The following is a 16,883-nucleotide window of genomic DNA, read 5'->3' as shown; positions in this document are numbered from 1 at the left end:
GCGTTGTGACGGGGAAGTCGTCGAAAGTAGACAACGTCGAGGACTTTGGCGGAGCCGCTCAGGCCCGACTTCGAGAACGAGCTAGAAAGCACACCGAGGGGCGACGGTTCGTTTAGCATTGCCACGCACACCAAGCTTAACGTTAAAAACATATTTTTGTGCAATTCGATCAAATGATTTCAATCCACGTACTGTAACTCAGTTGCTTAAAGCCAACAGGAGAATCTACGCTCGCTAATTTTCTTGGCTCGAAGCTATAATAAGGAATCGACCTCACTGTTAGATAAGTGACCGCTTGTTTTTTTCCAGATCGAAAGTAAAAAAACAACTCAAAGCTTTGTGTAATATGTCACTAAAATGACGTAAATATTTGCAACACGATCGCTTATGTGAGTGCGGTGGAGATGCGGAGTTCCACATGCGTGTCGTTGCCCGTAAACGGTCAAAAGCTCGGGCCACATAAAACGAGTGGCTGCAAGATTGCAGCGTGCAACAGGGATTTGAATTGTGGAGGTAAAATCGGCCTGTCAAAGACAGGAGATAGTTGGTCTCGGGTTGACATGCTAGCTCCGATCTGATTGGTTCCTCGGCCGCAGCTCATGGCCATTTATAATTACATGTGATGCAAGGCAACAGTTGCTGATAAGAGCAGCATTGAATCATCCCAGGGTCATCAGAGGCATTACTGCTTCTGTTTCTTTTCTCCCAAACATCCCGAATTGTTGGTTCAGATCATGGATGTTTTAAATGATGAAATACATCCTCAACTGATAAATTATGTCTGCTTAAAAAAAAAAAAACACCCTCTGAAATCACCAATTAAATCTAGTTTTGTGTTACTGAATGTAATCGACCATTGTTGGAGAGTAACAAAGTACATAGAATATTAGGAGTGTGACAAAATATCGAAATGGTGATATAGCGGGATACTTTCCATCCCAAAAGGTTATCGATATGCTCATGCCACGAATCAAGATCTTGTTTTAAAATGGTGTCAATGTTTAAAAAAACAAACAAACAAGTTGCTATCAAAATCTTTCACCACAATGGTGTCTCAGTTAACTCTAGGGCTGCCATTGACGGCTATTTACACCCACTCCATCAAGACCGGTCAGGACGAATGAACGTTTGTTCGAAACCAGAGCATTCAGTCACTTTTTCCAATTTTCGGGGCATTTACAGATCACTTCCTATTCTGTAACCCAAAATCAAGAAGAATGTACCCATAAAATGCCCCAAAATAAACGGAATTGACTTTGTTGATTTATTTGGGTTAATGGGTAACGCTAGCATTTTTTTCTTCTCATGACAGCGTCATGTCGTAATTATGATTTGTTTAATGACAATCTTATGGTGCCACTCTCAAATAAAGTGTTACCAAATACCATAGCAAGTAATTAATGAAACAACTGGAACATTAACTGAATAAATAATTAGCACATAACATGAATTTTGATTGTTATTTACGTCTGTAGCGCTGAAATTCATACTAGGAGGCATGTTGGAGAAGAACAGTGTTGACAGCAGGTGGCAGCAGAGGTTGACCCCCTCCCCCAAGCGAGCAGCGATGGCCAAATGAAGCTTCTTGAAGCAATGAATCTTTTTCTTTTTTGAATTCATGGTGGTTCATTTGGGCTTATGACAGTCGTATGATGCCGCTGTCAAATAAAGAGTTACCTGTTAATATCTTTTGGTATAAATATCCCATAATATATTGAGGACAGCTGCAGCTTATAGTCCAGTGCGGCTTATCTATGAACAAATGCTGTTTTCGTGCCAAATTTAGTGGGTGGCGGCTTATAGTAAGATGCACCTTATAGTGCGAAAATTACGGTAAATCTATTTTGTGTTACTGTATTTAATTGACCCTTTTAGGAAGTAACAAAGTACATAAAATATACTTCCATACTGCTCTTAAATTGATTCTTCCTAATTTCAAACTGATATGCACTTTCATCTGCTCCTTGCTAAATAAAATTGGCTTGTTACTCTATTCAAATGCTGTGGATGGCAACACGACATTGTCAACATGACATCGAAATAATAGAGAACGGTACAGTTAACCTAAGATGAGAGCTTTGTTAAATGGGTTCTAGGGACTTAAAAGGCACAGTAGTGTTGTGGGGGCATGGGAGCAAAACAAAACAGTGTAATTGCCTAGATAAATGAATGAACAAATAAATAAATGGATGATACTGAGTGTGAATACTGTTGTCACGTCTCTTCAGAAAGGTTGGGGTCACCCAGACAATTTCTTATTTTCCACCAAAATACACTGTTTTATATTTACACTACTGTTCAAATGTTCAGGGGTCAGTCCTGAATCATTTTTAATGCTAACATGAGGTATATCTACTGGTAGTTTGGGTTTGTGTCAAATTTGAAAGATTTTTCATTAGGAAAATGGGCCCCTCCTGAAAACCAAGGACATTTCTTGGTCACCCCAATGATTTTGAACGATATGCATATGGCGGAAAACACTCAAGTGACTTCCGCGCTGAGACCCCCAATTTGGCCAAATTTCAAAATTGTCCGATATGCATGTGTGATACATCATTGGAAAGCTTAAAATCTCAATTTTCTGGGGGAAGAAAAAATTTGAACAGGAGGGCATTTAAAAAAATTTTAAAACATTTAAACAGCAAAACCCTATTTGGAGGCGAGAGCAGAATTACAGACGACATGACTTTAACGAGATATTATCGCGTACCTACCTTGGTTCGACCCAAAAACTCCATATGTATCACAGAGTGTCAAGACACAAATGTGAATTGCCACAGCTGGATTTTTGGGGAATGTTATGGATGAAACATGGTAATATAACAAGGGTCGCGATGCAGAAATCGCAGACATCAAGGAGTGGTCGAGATTTTCATATATTTACCCTTTTAAACTTTTTTTTTCTTCTCAATTTTTCTTTGTTTGGATCAATTATTTATCATCTAACATATCGGGAGAAAATGCGACAGTAACAAAAAAAATACAATTAAGCGATAGTTATGAGGTAAATATCCGTGACGTTTTTACATATAATTATTAAATATTAGACATCAATTAATGATTCTAAGCTAAAAAATGACATATTTTGAACAATAAGTATAATTACCTTCGTTTTATGGCTCTGTTGAGACAAAAGCGGTTGCACGTCTGCAAACGGGGGTTTTCAGGGTAAAACAGGCAAATTATAAATATTTCGGGGGCTTAATGCGCCATGAATCTGCTATGGCAGCGTATAGACATATTGTTCTATCAAACACAACAGTTGTTTTGGCTTAAAATACAGCAGTTACTTTTAAAGAGGAGTACAAGAGCAGGAACTGCTTTTTTAGTGTTGTCTGTGATTTCCGCCATATACACAATAATATTTTCAATATCTGTTTTAGCCAGACAAATCTTTTCTTGGTTGCATCCAAGCAAAAGTTGCTTTGCTTATAATGCAGTTGTTACTATAGACTAGTCTAGTTGTCACAACTTTTATGTTTTGGGTATTCCTGACATTTTACAGATTGTATAAAATATAAACTATTGGGATATTATGCGTATGCATATATTTTTTTAAATGCATAGTTTCTGTTAACAAAATATAAAACATATTTTTGTACCGCCTGCGAAGATGTGTGTATGACATGAGGCTGCTGTGTCTGGCTGGCATACCACACAAGTCTGACTCCAAAGAATTTCCCCCCAATCCCCCCCTTAAGCCAATCAGAAAGCAGTCCACCATCTCTCACCCACCATGGGAGTTTGTCTTATGCAGATTAGCCATGTGCTTCTTTTATTTATTTCAATTCATTACGCAGCATCTGCAAAATGTCACGCAAGGCATACCAATTGCAAAAACGGTTGTTAAGCTGGCGAGAGTTTTTCTCTGGTACATTTGGGAACTCTCTTGTTGTCGTGTAGTATTATGGCCATTTTGAAAGGAAGACGTTGCATTCGAAATATCCATGTAAGTGAAATATGTATGAAAATATTGCTAGTTTGTGCTTGTTCCCTTTTTACTCCCTCTTTCTTTTGAAAATACATCTTTAATTTATGGTGCCATTCATCAGGAGCCAAACGGTTAAAAAAAAAAACTTGGACAAGGCTCAAAACAGGAGCACAGCTGGGAAATGTTTGTAATTGGGCAGACTGCCTCCTATTTAGAAATAGGTATATTTAGCACTGTTTACACATGAAATCATTATAGTTAAATAGATAACAGGGAGGGGGAAAAAAGTATTTAAAAACAAGAGTTATCAATGTCTTATTAAAGTATTTTCTGTGCAGCCCTATATCATATATGAGATATTCCAAACGGGGGTGCATTGGCGCAGTGAGATCTACTTAAGTTGTTAGAGAATTGCTTATTGATTGCTGTGCCAGAAACTATTTTTCATCTATGACGGCATCACGTCGTGGCAGTGAGGGCATTTAAATGCTCTTCTGTCAGATGTGAAAGGTTCAGTAACCCTCTATCCATCTGTTGCTATTCATACCACAGCATAAATAATGACTCCTGCAAGTACATCAGCTGCACATTCGATTTATCAGGCCAGATTTTACACAGAATCAATTTGAGAATGGGTAAACTAGATCAATTCAGCATTAATACTTTTTAATGAAATTTTTGTTTTTGTTAGATTTTTAAAAATTTACTAATAAAGGTAGGTAAAAAATGCCATAGAGTTCAACAACAAGGTGCCTTATTTAGACCGAATTAAAAAATTTTGCCAACTTAATTCCGCTCTTGTGTGTCCTAGCCGCCTGGTTCCATGGACCCAATGTCGAAAATGAGAGGGCAGCCATATGGCGCAAGTAGCCCCTATAGTCAGCAGTCACAGCAAGGACCTCCCACAGGGCAGCAAGGCCCAGGGTACCCTGGCCAGGGGTATGCCCCCCAAGGTCCTCAACGATATCCAGTTGGAATGCAAGGACGTACTCCTGGAGGCATGGGTGGCATGCCCTATGGTCCACAGGTATATTGCACCTTTGTGTATATTTTTGGAGTTGTTTTAAGTTACACTCACAATGGTTAATTTATGATAGATGGGGTCCTATGGACAACAGGGACCAGGAGGATATGCTGGTTCACAGGGCCAGGGCCCATATTATGGTCAGCCTGGTCAGGGTCCCCACCCAAGCCAGCATCAGACACCCTACTCTCAGCCCCAACCTGGACAGCCAGGAGGTCAAGCACCTTACGCGGGACAACCCCACCAGCCTCCAGCGTCAGCACCACATGGCCAAGGAGGAACCCCTTATCAGCAGTCACATATTCCCCCACAGTCCCAGGTTCCACTTCAAGGCACCGCACAGTCTCAGCCACCATATTCGCAAGCATCGGCCCCACAGCCTGGCCAGTCCCCCTACCAGCAGCAGGGACAAGGCGGTCAGGCTTCCCAACAGCCAAGTTCTCAGGCTCCCCCAGGGTCGCAGGGACAGAGCAACTATCCTGCATCTACGCAGCCTCCTCAGCAGCCATCCTCACAACAGCAACAACAGTCACAGACACCACAGCACCCACAGAGCCAGCCAGGAGCATACCCACAGAATCCTCAGCAGCAAGCACAGCAGTCACCTTACCAACGTTTTCCTCCACCACAACAACAGGTGCCGTTTTCCGATCAGGACCATAGTAGTAATCCTTGCTTAGTTCACAAACATCATCCACATTGTGTTCTTTTTTAGGAACTACCCCAAGACTCATTTCAGTCCAATGCTACACCATCTTCACAGCAAAAAGGTGGTCCAGAGGACAGTCAGGGCCGTCCCTCCAGCCTTCCGGTCAGTCATGTATGCATCAATGCTCGAATTCTATTCCCCTTCTTAGCGTTTGTCCACTCAAAAGATGGATTTTACTCAGGATTGTTTTTAGCATTTTTCTCCCTCCTCTTCATAATTAAATGAAGTAGCAAAATTATAGAAACATCTCGGTATGATGAACTGTAATCCCAAAACTTTATTGTAAACCTAATTTTTAGTATTATTATTATTATTTTTTTGATACAGCTCTTGTTTTGGAGTTTATCCAAAATCACAGCTAGTGAGTGTGTAAATTCAATACTTTGGTTACGACAGAAGAGTGGTTACATCCGTTTTCCATCAAGATGTACTCTAATAACTTTGCACTCTCACATTTATAGGACCTGTCGGGATCCATTGACGACCTGCCGACTGGTACAGATGGTGCCCTGAGTCCCGGAGTGAGCACGCCTGGTGTTTCCAGCAGCCAGGGTGAGCAGAGCAACCCGGCTCAATCGCCCTTCTCACCCCACACGTCTCCCCACCTGCCGGGCATTCGAGGACCGTCGCCTTCCCCAACGGGTTCCCCAGCCAGTGCCAGTACACCTCGCGCTGGACCGCTGTCACCTGCCAACATGCCAGGTGGGCGGATTTCTTTTGAATCTGCTAAAAATTTTCCATTATTGTAATTCATATGGAATAACGGAGGGGAAAAAAACAAACATTTTTTAAATGTTCCTGTGACACCTAGTAACACTCTGCCAGCTTTAATTTTAATTTTAATTAAAGTGGTGTTGTAATGGTTTGTTTTGAAAGCTTTTGCATTTAGTTTTATTGATTTGGGTGGATACACTGCCCTCTAGTCTGCCTTCATTTCACGTGGATCCAGCTGCTCCCTGTTAAGACCAACATAAGCTAAGTTTTTGTTTGAGCTAATGTTTTTTTAATGCGTTCATACAGTATTTTACAGGTATATTTAGCTGTTTTTTTTTTGTGGGAATGCGTGTCTGAACCATTTGTTAAGAACATTGTAAACAAAAAGAAGTTAGCGTTTTATAGCATTTAAGCTAGCGGACTTTTGCTATGTAAGTTTGCCAATTGTTCTTTTGTTATACAAAGTTTAATTTTTTTTAGACCGTTTGAGGCTCAGCTCAGGTATTTTAATTTTCTATGTTCCTTATCCGATTACTCGATTATTCGAACTAACTAGTTCATCGATTAATCGACTACTAAAAAAATCGATAGCTGCAGCCCTAGATGCAATTATATTCTTGTGTATTTTTGCCTGAAACATTTACTAAACTGTTATAAGAAAAAAGTTAGCAGTTAATCATTGTAGTCCACTTGCATTTGCATGTTTTGATGGAAAACTTACAATTGCAAGTTTTCGCTGGAAACTAAATTTTAGGTAACAAGAAGGTAACATTTTAAGTAAGCTGAAATAAAGTTAAAAGTACATATACATAAAAGTAACCCAAGCGAGATTCAAACCTGGGTCTCCTGAGTGGCAGTGCAATAGTGAAGTGAGCTTCACAGTCTGGCTGACTAAGCTTTTGCCAGCGCATTCTTTTGAATGCAACATGGGTTAGGCTAAGGCCGAGTTCGCACAACTTAACATATCAAGTAAGCTCAACTTACATTAAGTTGGCATAACTTAACAGTGCACATTACTAGGACCATTTGTCTATCTATAGAAATTTTTATTCATATTTTATTCTTGTTTTGCACAAATGGCGGCGCTAACTTTAGGACCACATTGCACTATTTCTGTATTGCACATACAGTATTTCAGTCTAAGCAAGCTATAATTACTCACTTATAGCCCCAGAGTATATATTTTCCTATTTTTTATTTTAATTAAACACTTATATATACTATACTTGAGTGACATGTCAAATTTCGTTGCTGACTATGACAATAAAGATCTATTCTTCTCAGAATTTTTTTCCGCTGAAACCTGATAATTCTCAAGTTAGCACAGCAAATTTGAGAAATTAAATACCGTTAAATTGATGACTTATGCATACTATGCTGGAGTGACACATCAAATTTCATTGCTGACAATTGCCACGTTTACATGGAGCCAAATATTCCAATTACAATCGGAATATTTGTTCAAACCGAATAAATGTGTTCCATATAAACACCTCATTCGGAATGAACAGGCCCAAACCGAATGGAATTTCATTCTGATTCACAGGGGTGGAATATTCCTTTTCCCAAACCGATTAGAAGTAAAATTATATCATGTAAACAGGGAAGCGGAATGGTGGCAGGTTGCGTTCTTTCTGCACATGCTCCGTACTGACGTGGTGACGTCACTTGGTGATGTAAGTAACGTCACTTGCAACATGGCTTCCAAGCACACGCACAGCGCACCCACACAACTTTTTAAATGAACGGCGTATCATTCTGAAGTTTTGTTTCCACTCGAAAAGTTAAAACAGCAGCTGATCTGACGATCGATCTCCATGTTTTGCAACGTGACGCTTTGTTTTGATTAATCTGCGCATGTCAGACGGCAGTTGTCAAACGTCCTTTCGGAATAAAGGCAGTCACATGTAAACGCTGGATCGGAATAGATGAAGTGACATGTAAACAGCTGATATGAAATTTCCATTCGGAATGATTTGAATCGGTATGAATAAAAGTCAGCATGTAAACGTGGCTAATGACAATAAAGATCTATTCTACTCAGAAATGTAAGTTTTCCGCTGAAACCTGATAATTCTCAAGTTAGCACAGCACATTTGAGTAATTAAATGCGTTAAATTGATTTGATGAATCATGAATACTCAAAATAAATTACGCACAAAAACTTGCAAATTTGAGTTGTGCTTAAAGGCCTGCAACATGAAGCAATGGTGTACCGCAAGCAACACGTCACTTTTGCTCATTAATATTCATGACTTTAGCAATTGTTGCTAAGCGGGTCAACCTCCCGTTTGTCCCCAATAGTAAATGGAAATAGTGTACGAACGAGATGTTTACTGAGCTAAACCTACCAATTCTGTCCGAAAATGATGTCCCTGGTGCCAAATTCACTGGTAAAGATGTGGAAGAACTTACAAATGTTCAGTTAAAGAGATTGCTTGAGTGTCGAGGGCTGAAAAAGAGCCGACCTGATCCAGAGTTAGCTTTTTTGATATATCGACACGTTTTCTTGTCAGCATTGCCATACGCCTCTGACAATGATATTCTCCTTTTTCAACAATCTATCCTTTACCAACATATGCCCTGTCTTTCTTGTATATTATATCCTCTGGTTGTCCTACGCTTCTGACCGTTCTTGAGGGCAATTTACATTGCTATTTTTGTGTAGCGATCGCAAATGCTACTCAGTGACAGCCAACGAACACTTTTAATTTTTTCATTAAGAACAAATCTTAATTCTATAATTTATTTACACTTCCCTCTTACTAAAGTTGTTTTTTACAACAGAAAAGCTAACAGTGGCAGTCAGATACCATTTAAATTTTTTGCAGGTCATTCATTGTCAGACAGAAGTAAAACAGCAAAACGCCACACTAAAAAATTAGTAAAAATATCAAAATGGCTTACATCTTTGTCCTCTGTAGGACCATAGCAACCAACAAAATATTTACTGCATATGAAATGTGAATGGCTTCACCTTGCTGGCGTTAAACTGGTCTTTTGGACGTCCGCTCAAGTCGAATCATTCTTCACATTTTTCCTCCGATGTATGAAGAAAACATCCTTCATATGTCGTAATGTCTAGAGTGTGTCTACAAGTTCCAGAGCAGCAGTGTTTGATCGGCATGTTCTTTTTAAAAAAAAAAAAGATTAACGGAGAAAACACGCGGAAATAACATGGGTTGTATGCGAGGGTGTGTCTATAATGTCCAACTTCCACGTTACGATGGTGACGTCACGGTCTAAAAATAACATTTGTGTGGGACGCTATTGTCACAGAATCTCACAATTAAAAATATAATGTCTTAATGGAACTTTCTTTTTCAAATTTGTAAAAAAGAAAAAAACAAAGTGAATGTGTGTAATAAGTGCTGTAATATGCTATGTAATTGCTAAATCCAGATTTTTTTTCTCATGAAACCTTATGATCCACGTGTTGACTTGTATCCATCATTTTTGAGAAAGAAATTTAAAAATTAGAATTGGTCTCAAAATCATGAGATTCAAAGTGTATCAAATGTTATACATTTAGCAATAAAGAGTTTAAATCTTATGTGAGCAAAATTTTATGAAAGTTTTATTATTATTTTTTTTAAGTGTAGTCAACTTGGGAAAACCAGAAGTGACTGTTTTGTTTTCACTTAAATTTGTTCAGAATGGGGGTGCTAACGTGAATGAATTGTTGTTGAATCAATTGTTAACCAAATGCATGCTGACTTAACTTAAATGTTTTTTTTTTTTTTTTTTTTAAGGCAACCAGATGCCCCCAAGACCATCAAGTGTGCAGTCCGATGGTAGCCTCCACCCTGGCATGAGCCAATCTCCTTTGGCCCCAGACCGAGGTATACTGTGTAATGTTGTGAAGTACAGTTGTGTTTAGCTTGCTCTCAACAGGCATGTCTCTTTCACCATTTAGGGTTTATGCAGAGAAACCCTCAGATGCCCCCTTATGGTTCCCCACAGTCAGCCTCTGCATTGTCACCACGTCAGTCCTCAGGCGGACAAATGCATCCTGGGATGGGTCCATATCAACAAAATAACTCCATGGGTGGTTATGGACAACAGGGAGGACAATATGGACCCCAGGGTGAGTATGCTTACCATATATTTTGTTCTTTTCTTTAATTTTTATTTATTTTTTTTAAAACCCTTTATAGGCCTGTCGTTTAAATACTATGGAAAAAAAAAAAACAACAATCCAACTTTACAGTGTTTTGGACGGCCATAACCAGAGTGCATATCTGTTTTGATTTATGATCATTTTACTAGTTGTGTATTTGTGTGGACAAAAAAAATTAAAATGATTAATAATAATAATATATATATACTTTTTATCTTTAAAATAAAATCTATTTAAAAATAATAATGATTGAGACCTAGCGTCAACATGTGGGCATCACATTTTGGGTCATGTAGACCACACTTTCATCCCAAATGTTAATATCATGGCGTACATGACCCAAAATGTGATGTCCACATATGTGGATGCCAGGTCTTTACGGAGTTAATTTTTTTGTTTTAATTATCAAAGAGTCACTTGCCCTAAAAACGGCTAAACTCAAACATCCCCCGTTTTCAACAAAAAGTGTGTTGTTTAGACACATGATTTGTTTATCCAGACATAATTATGTAAAATGTAGAAGTTTATTTGTGCATTCGCTATTGAGAAAAAATCCACTTTGGTTCCATCCCTTCAGCGCACAGCATAGCAAGCTATCACTGCTCCCTCCCTCTTAACTCTGTTGCTGCTATTAATAGCTGTGAAGCAGAAAGTCAGCTGACGTAGCAGTGCCTCCTGTCAGTAGAGCTCAGACTGTGACGAAGGCTTGTTGCTTGGGGAACGTAGCTCTCACTGCTAGCACACTGGAGAGAGAAAAGTGTGGCTCACACAGCCAAAAGATATTTTTTGTAGTTTTAGTTTCAAAACAAAGATTTTGCCCGCGTTTTTTTTCTAATGATTGCTCATATTTTACCATATTTGCTTTAGGTTATCCACGCCAACCAAGCTATGGCAATATGCCTAATGCAAACTACCCTGGGACGGGTATGGGGCCAATGGCAGGTCAAGGTGGGGGACAACCGTATGCTGGCATGCCCCCAGGAAGGATGCCACCAAATCAAATGGGAGCACGCCCTTATGGCCCCGGCATGGGTCCTAACATGGGCAACATGCCATCCCAGGTTAGTTCAACGATGTGTCCCCCTCCTGGTATGAACAGAAAACCCCAGGATCCTGCAGCCATGCAGCACCCTGCGTCTAACTCATTGCACAACAGGTTGGTTGATGGCCGATCCAACTTTTTCTTGACTTTGGACAATCCTGCCATACTAGACACTCAGATTGTCGCCCTACATTCAGGATGTCTGGCTATCCTAACATGCCGCCGGGCATGATGGGCTCTGGCCCTCCTTATGGTCCTCCTATGAACAACATGCCTGGAATGATGAACACTCAAGGTGGATCCCCCTATCCCATGGGGCCAAACATGGCCAACAACTCGAGCGGTACGTTTTACAAATTGGTTTCAATTTCATTTAGCCTTTTGTTACTGGAATTGCATTAACTGAATGTTTCCTAACTTATAAACATTTCTAGGTATGGCTCCCAGTCCAGAGATGAACAATAAGATGAATAACAAAGTAGATGGAAGTGGAGCACCCAAGCAAGAGTCCAAATCGAAGGTAAAGTTGCAATTGTTACTATACAGTCCCTGACAAAAGTCTTGTTGCGTATCCATTTTGTTGAAACAATTGCTAATAACCTGACTTTTGTTTAATTGGCTTCAGAAATGGCTCGTATGAAAGCTAAGACCCTCCCAAATGATGTTGAATGTACAAAAAATATATGTTTCACTGAAAAAAGATTGATCATTTAATGAAGACATAAAGGTCAAATTTTTTGAAAAGTTTTCTTGCCTATGGAAAGAAGTGTGAAAATTGAACAAAAAATGTACTTCAAATACAAAAATATCTTACTAAATATAGGCGAATTAAGTAGTGGTGCTGTGAGATCCAAATTTAATATTTTGTATGACTTCCATGGGCTTGAAGGACTGCATCCATGCGGTTTGGCAAGGATTCATACAATTTATTGATGAAGTCATCATGAACATCAAAGAAAGAAGGCAACATAAATAGTCTGAAATATCAACAAATCTTAGCTGCCTCTTACATTCCCAACCATAAAAAGGGACAAATTCTGCAGCAGGATGGTGCTCCATCGCATAATTCAATCCCAAGGCAAAGAAGATAAAGATCCTCCAGGACTGGCCAGCCCAGTCACCAGACATGAACATCATTGAGCATGTCTGGGGTAGGATGAAAGAGGAAGCATGGAAGACGAAACCCAAGAATGTTGTTGAACTCTGGGAGGCATGCAAGACTGCTTTCTTTGATGTTCCTGAAGACTTCATCAATAAATTGTATGAAACCTTGCCGAACCGCATGGATGCAGTCCTTTAAGCCCATGGAAGTCATACAAAATATTTATTTTGGATCTCACAGCACCACTACTTAATTCGCTTATGTTATGTAACATATTTTTGTATTTGAAGTACATTTTTTGTACAATTTTCACACTGCTTTCTGTAGGCTACAAAACTTTTGTCTTGCCAAAATTTGACCTTTGTCTTCATTAAATAATCTTTTTTTTTTTTTTTTTTTAGTGAAACAAATATATTTTTATACATTCAACATCATTTGGGAGGGTCTCAGCTTTCATATGAGCCATTTTTTAAACCAATTGAATACGGTAATTAAATGGCTATTAGCGGTTGTTTCTACAAAATGGATAAGCAACAAGACTTTTGTCAGGGACTGTAGGTCATTAATGTCGGCAATGGCAACGAATGTGTTGGGTTTTGGAAAAATTAATGCACTAAGCAGTGTTTCCACTTCTTTCCAACAAAACAGAAGTCAAATTCCTCTACGACAACCAGCGAAATGATAACGCGTCTGTATGAGTTAGGACCTGAACCTGAAAGGAAGATGTGGGTGGATCGTTATTTGGCTTTTATTGATGAGAAAGCTATGGGAATGACCAACTTGCCTGCTGTGGGACGCAAACCCCTTGACCTTTTTCGACTCTATATGTCAGTAAAAGAAATTGGAGGCATGACACAGGTATTGTTAAGTATAAATGTTGTCAATTTGAACGTAATTTCATGTCATGTTTAAGTGACTTACGCATTACTGCCTGTCTCAGGTGAATAAAAACAAGAAATGGCGAGATTTGGCCACATCCTTGAACGTGGGTACTTCTAGCAGTGCTGCCAGTTCTTTGAAGAAACAGTACATCCAGTGTTTGTACGCATTTGAGTGCAAAATTGAGCGTGGCGAAGACCCTCCTCCTGAGATTTTTACAGATAACAAGAAGAACCAAACTGCCAAGGTCCAGCCCCCCTCGCCAGGTTTGAGCTACACTCATACATTTTTTGTCTGAAAATATAATAATTTCCCTTTGTTTCCATGTCATTAAATTGATGTGCCACATCTGTCTGCTTCTCTACTTTCAAACTGAAGCGTCCCTCTGCTCCACAGCTGGGTCAGGCTCTTTGCAGGGCCCTCAGACTCCCCAGTCTACTAGCAGCTCAATGGCTGAGGGTGGAGACTTAAAACCTCCGACCCCGGCCTCCACTCCTCATACCCAGATGCCCCCAATGCCACCGGTTTCCAGGTGACTATTTCATCACAATTTTACAACAATTAAAATTGACATAAATAACTTCTCAATGTAGTCTTACTGTTTTTGCTCTTCTTTTCTCCTAGAAGCAGTGTTAACCTGCAGGACCCCTTTTCCGAAGGAAGCGACCCTGCTTATCCACGTAAAAACATGACACCCAACTCTGCCTATCAGTCTGGTGTGAGTACCCCAGACATGCAAGGACGCATGGGCCCCTATGAACCCAACAAGGACCCCTTTAGCAACATGCGAAAAGGTGAGCACATGGAAAAGCCAATAAAATGCTTTCCTTATGAACTGCTCAGTTAAGTTGTACTAAAATGGCTTTAATTCTGACTACACCTTTAGTTGGGGAGCAGTTTCTTCCTGCTAACCAGGGCCCTAACAGCGGGGCGGGTGACCACCAACAGCAACCGCCACAACAGCAGCAGCAGCCACCATTCAATCGAGGACCACCTGGGGCCATGGGCACAATGCCAATGGGGCCCAGACAACCATATCCTTATGGGCCAGGGTATGACAGGAGGTAAGAAATTCTCTGAGTGGTATTTAGAATTTCAAAGGTCATTAAATCCAGTTAATAATAACTAGAGGCTAATTTCCTTTGTGGGTCAGGGAAAGATATGTAATTAATACTGTCTTAAGTTGACAAAGGGATCTGCTTTCTTCTCACACACTAATCTTAATTAGTCATTGATTTGTTATACTGCTTTGAAAAAGTCCCACAGATAAAAATGTGCATCTCATTTTGTTTTTATTATCAAGTTTGAATGAATAAGATAAAGCGCCAAAATAATAGTTTCATTTGAACTTTAAAGCCAAACTGCTTCCCCTGTTTGTGGATATTTTTTATTGTTTATGTCCACACTTGACTATTCTGCGATTGAGGGGGGAAAAAAAGGACTCTATTGTATTTTTATAGGCATAACTTTGTTCACGAAATATCGGTGTTAAATGTCGAATATGTTGTTGCCCAGGTCTGAGTCAGGAATGGGTCCAGAAGGCAACATGGGATCTGGTGCTCCTCAGCCGAATTCTATGATGCCTGCCAATGCCGACACTGGGATGTATTCGCCAAACCGCTTCCCACCACAGCAGCCACGGTTGGTTAACTGAATCTCTTTATTTCTAAACTCATATTGTTGAATTCTTTATTTTACAAAAAATGTCCCAGTTATTAGGGTCACATTAGAAAAAAATATACAACTAGATTTAAATGGTGATATTATTAGGGAGTGAAGTTGTGTATTTAAAAGTCATATTTTTCAAGGACAGATGCATATGAGTGTTGAATGGGTGGAAGCATTATTTTTTCTTTGTGTAGCACACATTTATTAACTTCATAATTAACACTCTTCTGACATTGCTTTTTGTAAATCTCTTTAGACTTGAACTGACTACTGTTGACTGCTAGCATACTGTCATATGTAATAAATTATGCAAAGAAAGAGCAACTGCTTGTATAGTTACACAGTGAAATAACAAAAGAATAACTAAATACAAAATTAACAAACAGTAAATATGAATTATCCTGTGCAGCCTCTCACAAAAAGATAAAAGTATTGGTGGGTTTAGATCAATATTCTTAAATCAGAAGAAAGTGGTATTTTTATGAGTGGAACTAAAAGGAAAGTGTAAGTGGTGCTGTTTGGTTGCTGCATACAGTTAAATAATGTAGATGATCATGTCAAACGATTTCTTAGTATGTTTAAAAAATAATGAAATACTCGCATCTGCATGAGGTAATTTTTAAGATGGGAACTTTGATGTGATTGTGTGACTACTGCATGGCTTTTGCCCCATTTAATTTATACTCTAATCATATGATATTGCAATCTTCTAATTTATACAGTATATACGTATTCAGTGAGGAAAACAGGTATTTGAACACCCTACAGTTTTGCAAATTCTCCCACTTAAAAATGATGGGCGGGTTTGAAATTTTCAAGGTGGGTGCTTGTCCATTGTGACAAACAAAAAAAAAAATCCAGAAATCACAATGTATGGTTTTTTTTAACAGTTTATTGGTATTGTAATTCTGCAAATAAGTTTTTGAACTCCTGAGAAAATCAATGTCAATATTTGATACAGTAGCCTTTGATTACAATTACAGAGCAGCAGTGATTTTGCCCAACTGCTCCCCTGATCTTTTCAGATCAATTTGGTTTCTGGGCTGTCACAGAGAAGCTTCCGCCAAAGATTTTCTATTGGGTTTAGGTCTGGAGACTGGCTAAGCCCCTCCAGAACCTTGATATGGTTTTTACGAAGCCACTCCTTGGTTATTCTGGCTGTCTGCTTCGGGCCACTGTCATGTCGGAAGACCCAGTCGCGACCCATTTTCAATGCTCTAGCTGAGGGAAGGAGGTTATTCCCCCAAATCTCACAGCACATAGCCCTGGTCATCCTCTGCATGATACAGTGCAGTCGTCTAGTCCCATATGTGGAAAAACACCTCCAAAACATGATGCTACCATCCCCATGCTTTACAGTAGGGATGGTGTTCTTGGGATGGTATTCATCATTCTTCTTTCTTCAAACACTGAGTGTAATTAAGACCAAAAAATCCATTCTGATCTCATAGTATGACCACATAACTTTCTCCCATGACTCCTTTGGATCATCCAAGTGGTCATTGGCAAATTTAAAACAGGCCTCGACATGTTGGTTTTAGCAGGGGAACATTCAATGCCATGCATGATTTTGTATAACATGACAGTAACCTTTGAAACGTGGTCCCAGCTCCTTTCAAGTCATTGACCAGCTCATCCTTTGTAGTTCTTGGCTGATTTCTCAGAATTCTTTGGACAATTGAGACCCTACGAGG

The 16,883-nt window shown here is 39.4% G+C and overlaps 1 protein-coding gene across 7 annotated transcripts in view; it reads left to right on the top strand.

Annotated features, from left to right (window-relative positions):
• Positions 1-16,883, top strand: part of arid1aa (AT-rich interaction domain 1Aa) — a 36,891-nt gene that overhangs the window by 1,452 nt on the left and 18,556 nt on the right. The window contains exons 2-16 of one of the 7 annotated variants that reach the window (XM_057834250.1): positions 4,743-4,958; positions 5,029-5,592; positions 5,671-5,766; positions 6,126-6,366; positions 10,131-10,220; positions 10,295-10,465; positions 11,366-11,654; positions 11,738-11,883; positions 11,975-12,060; positions 13,291-13,500; positions 13,583-13,787; positions 13,918-14,053; positions 14,149-14,315; positions 14,408-14,585; positions 15,037-15,162. In XM_057834250.1, the coding sequence (XP_057690233.1) occupies positions 4,743-4,958; positions 5,029-5,592; positions 5,671-5,766; positions 6,126-6,366; positions 10,131-10,220; positions 10,295-10,465; positions 11,366-11,654; positions 11,738-11,883; positions 11,975-12,060; positions 13,291-13,500; positions 13,583-13,787; positions 13,918-14,053; positions 14,149-14,315; positions 14,408-14,585; positions 15,037-15,162 (2,921 nt within the window). Of the gene's footprint in view, positions 1-4,742; positions 4,959-5,028; positions 5,593-5,670; positions 5,776-6,125; positions 6,367-10,130; positions 10,221-10,294; positions 10,466-11,365; positions 11,655-11,737; positions 11,884-11,974; positions 12,061-13,290; positions 13,501-13,582; positions 13,788-13,899; positions 14,054-14,145; positions 14,316-14,407; positions 14,586-15,036; positions 15,163-16,883 lie in introns of all 7 variants that reach the window. The other 6 variants (XM_057834247.1, XM_057834246.1, XM_057834244.1 and 3 more) reach the window with 6 other exon arrangements.

This window comes from Corythoichthys intestinalis, chromosome 4, assembly GCF_030265065.1.
Source record: "Corythoichthys intestinalis isolate RoL2023-P3 chromosome 4, ASM3026506v1, whole genome shotgun sequence".
Classification (NCBI taxonomy): domain Eukaryota; kingdom Metazoa; phylum Chordata; class Actinopteri; order Syngnathiformes; family Syngnathidae; genus Corythoichthys; species Corythoichthys intestinalis.
This window is presented reverse-complemented; position numbering and strand designations above follow the sequence as displayed.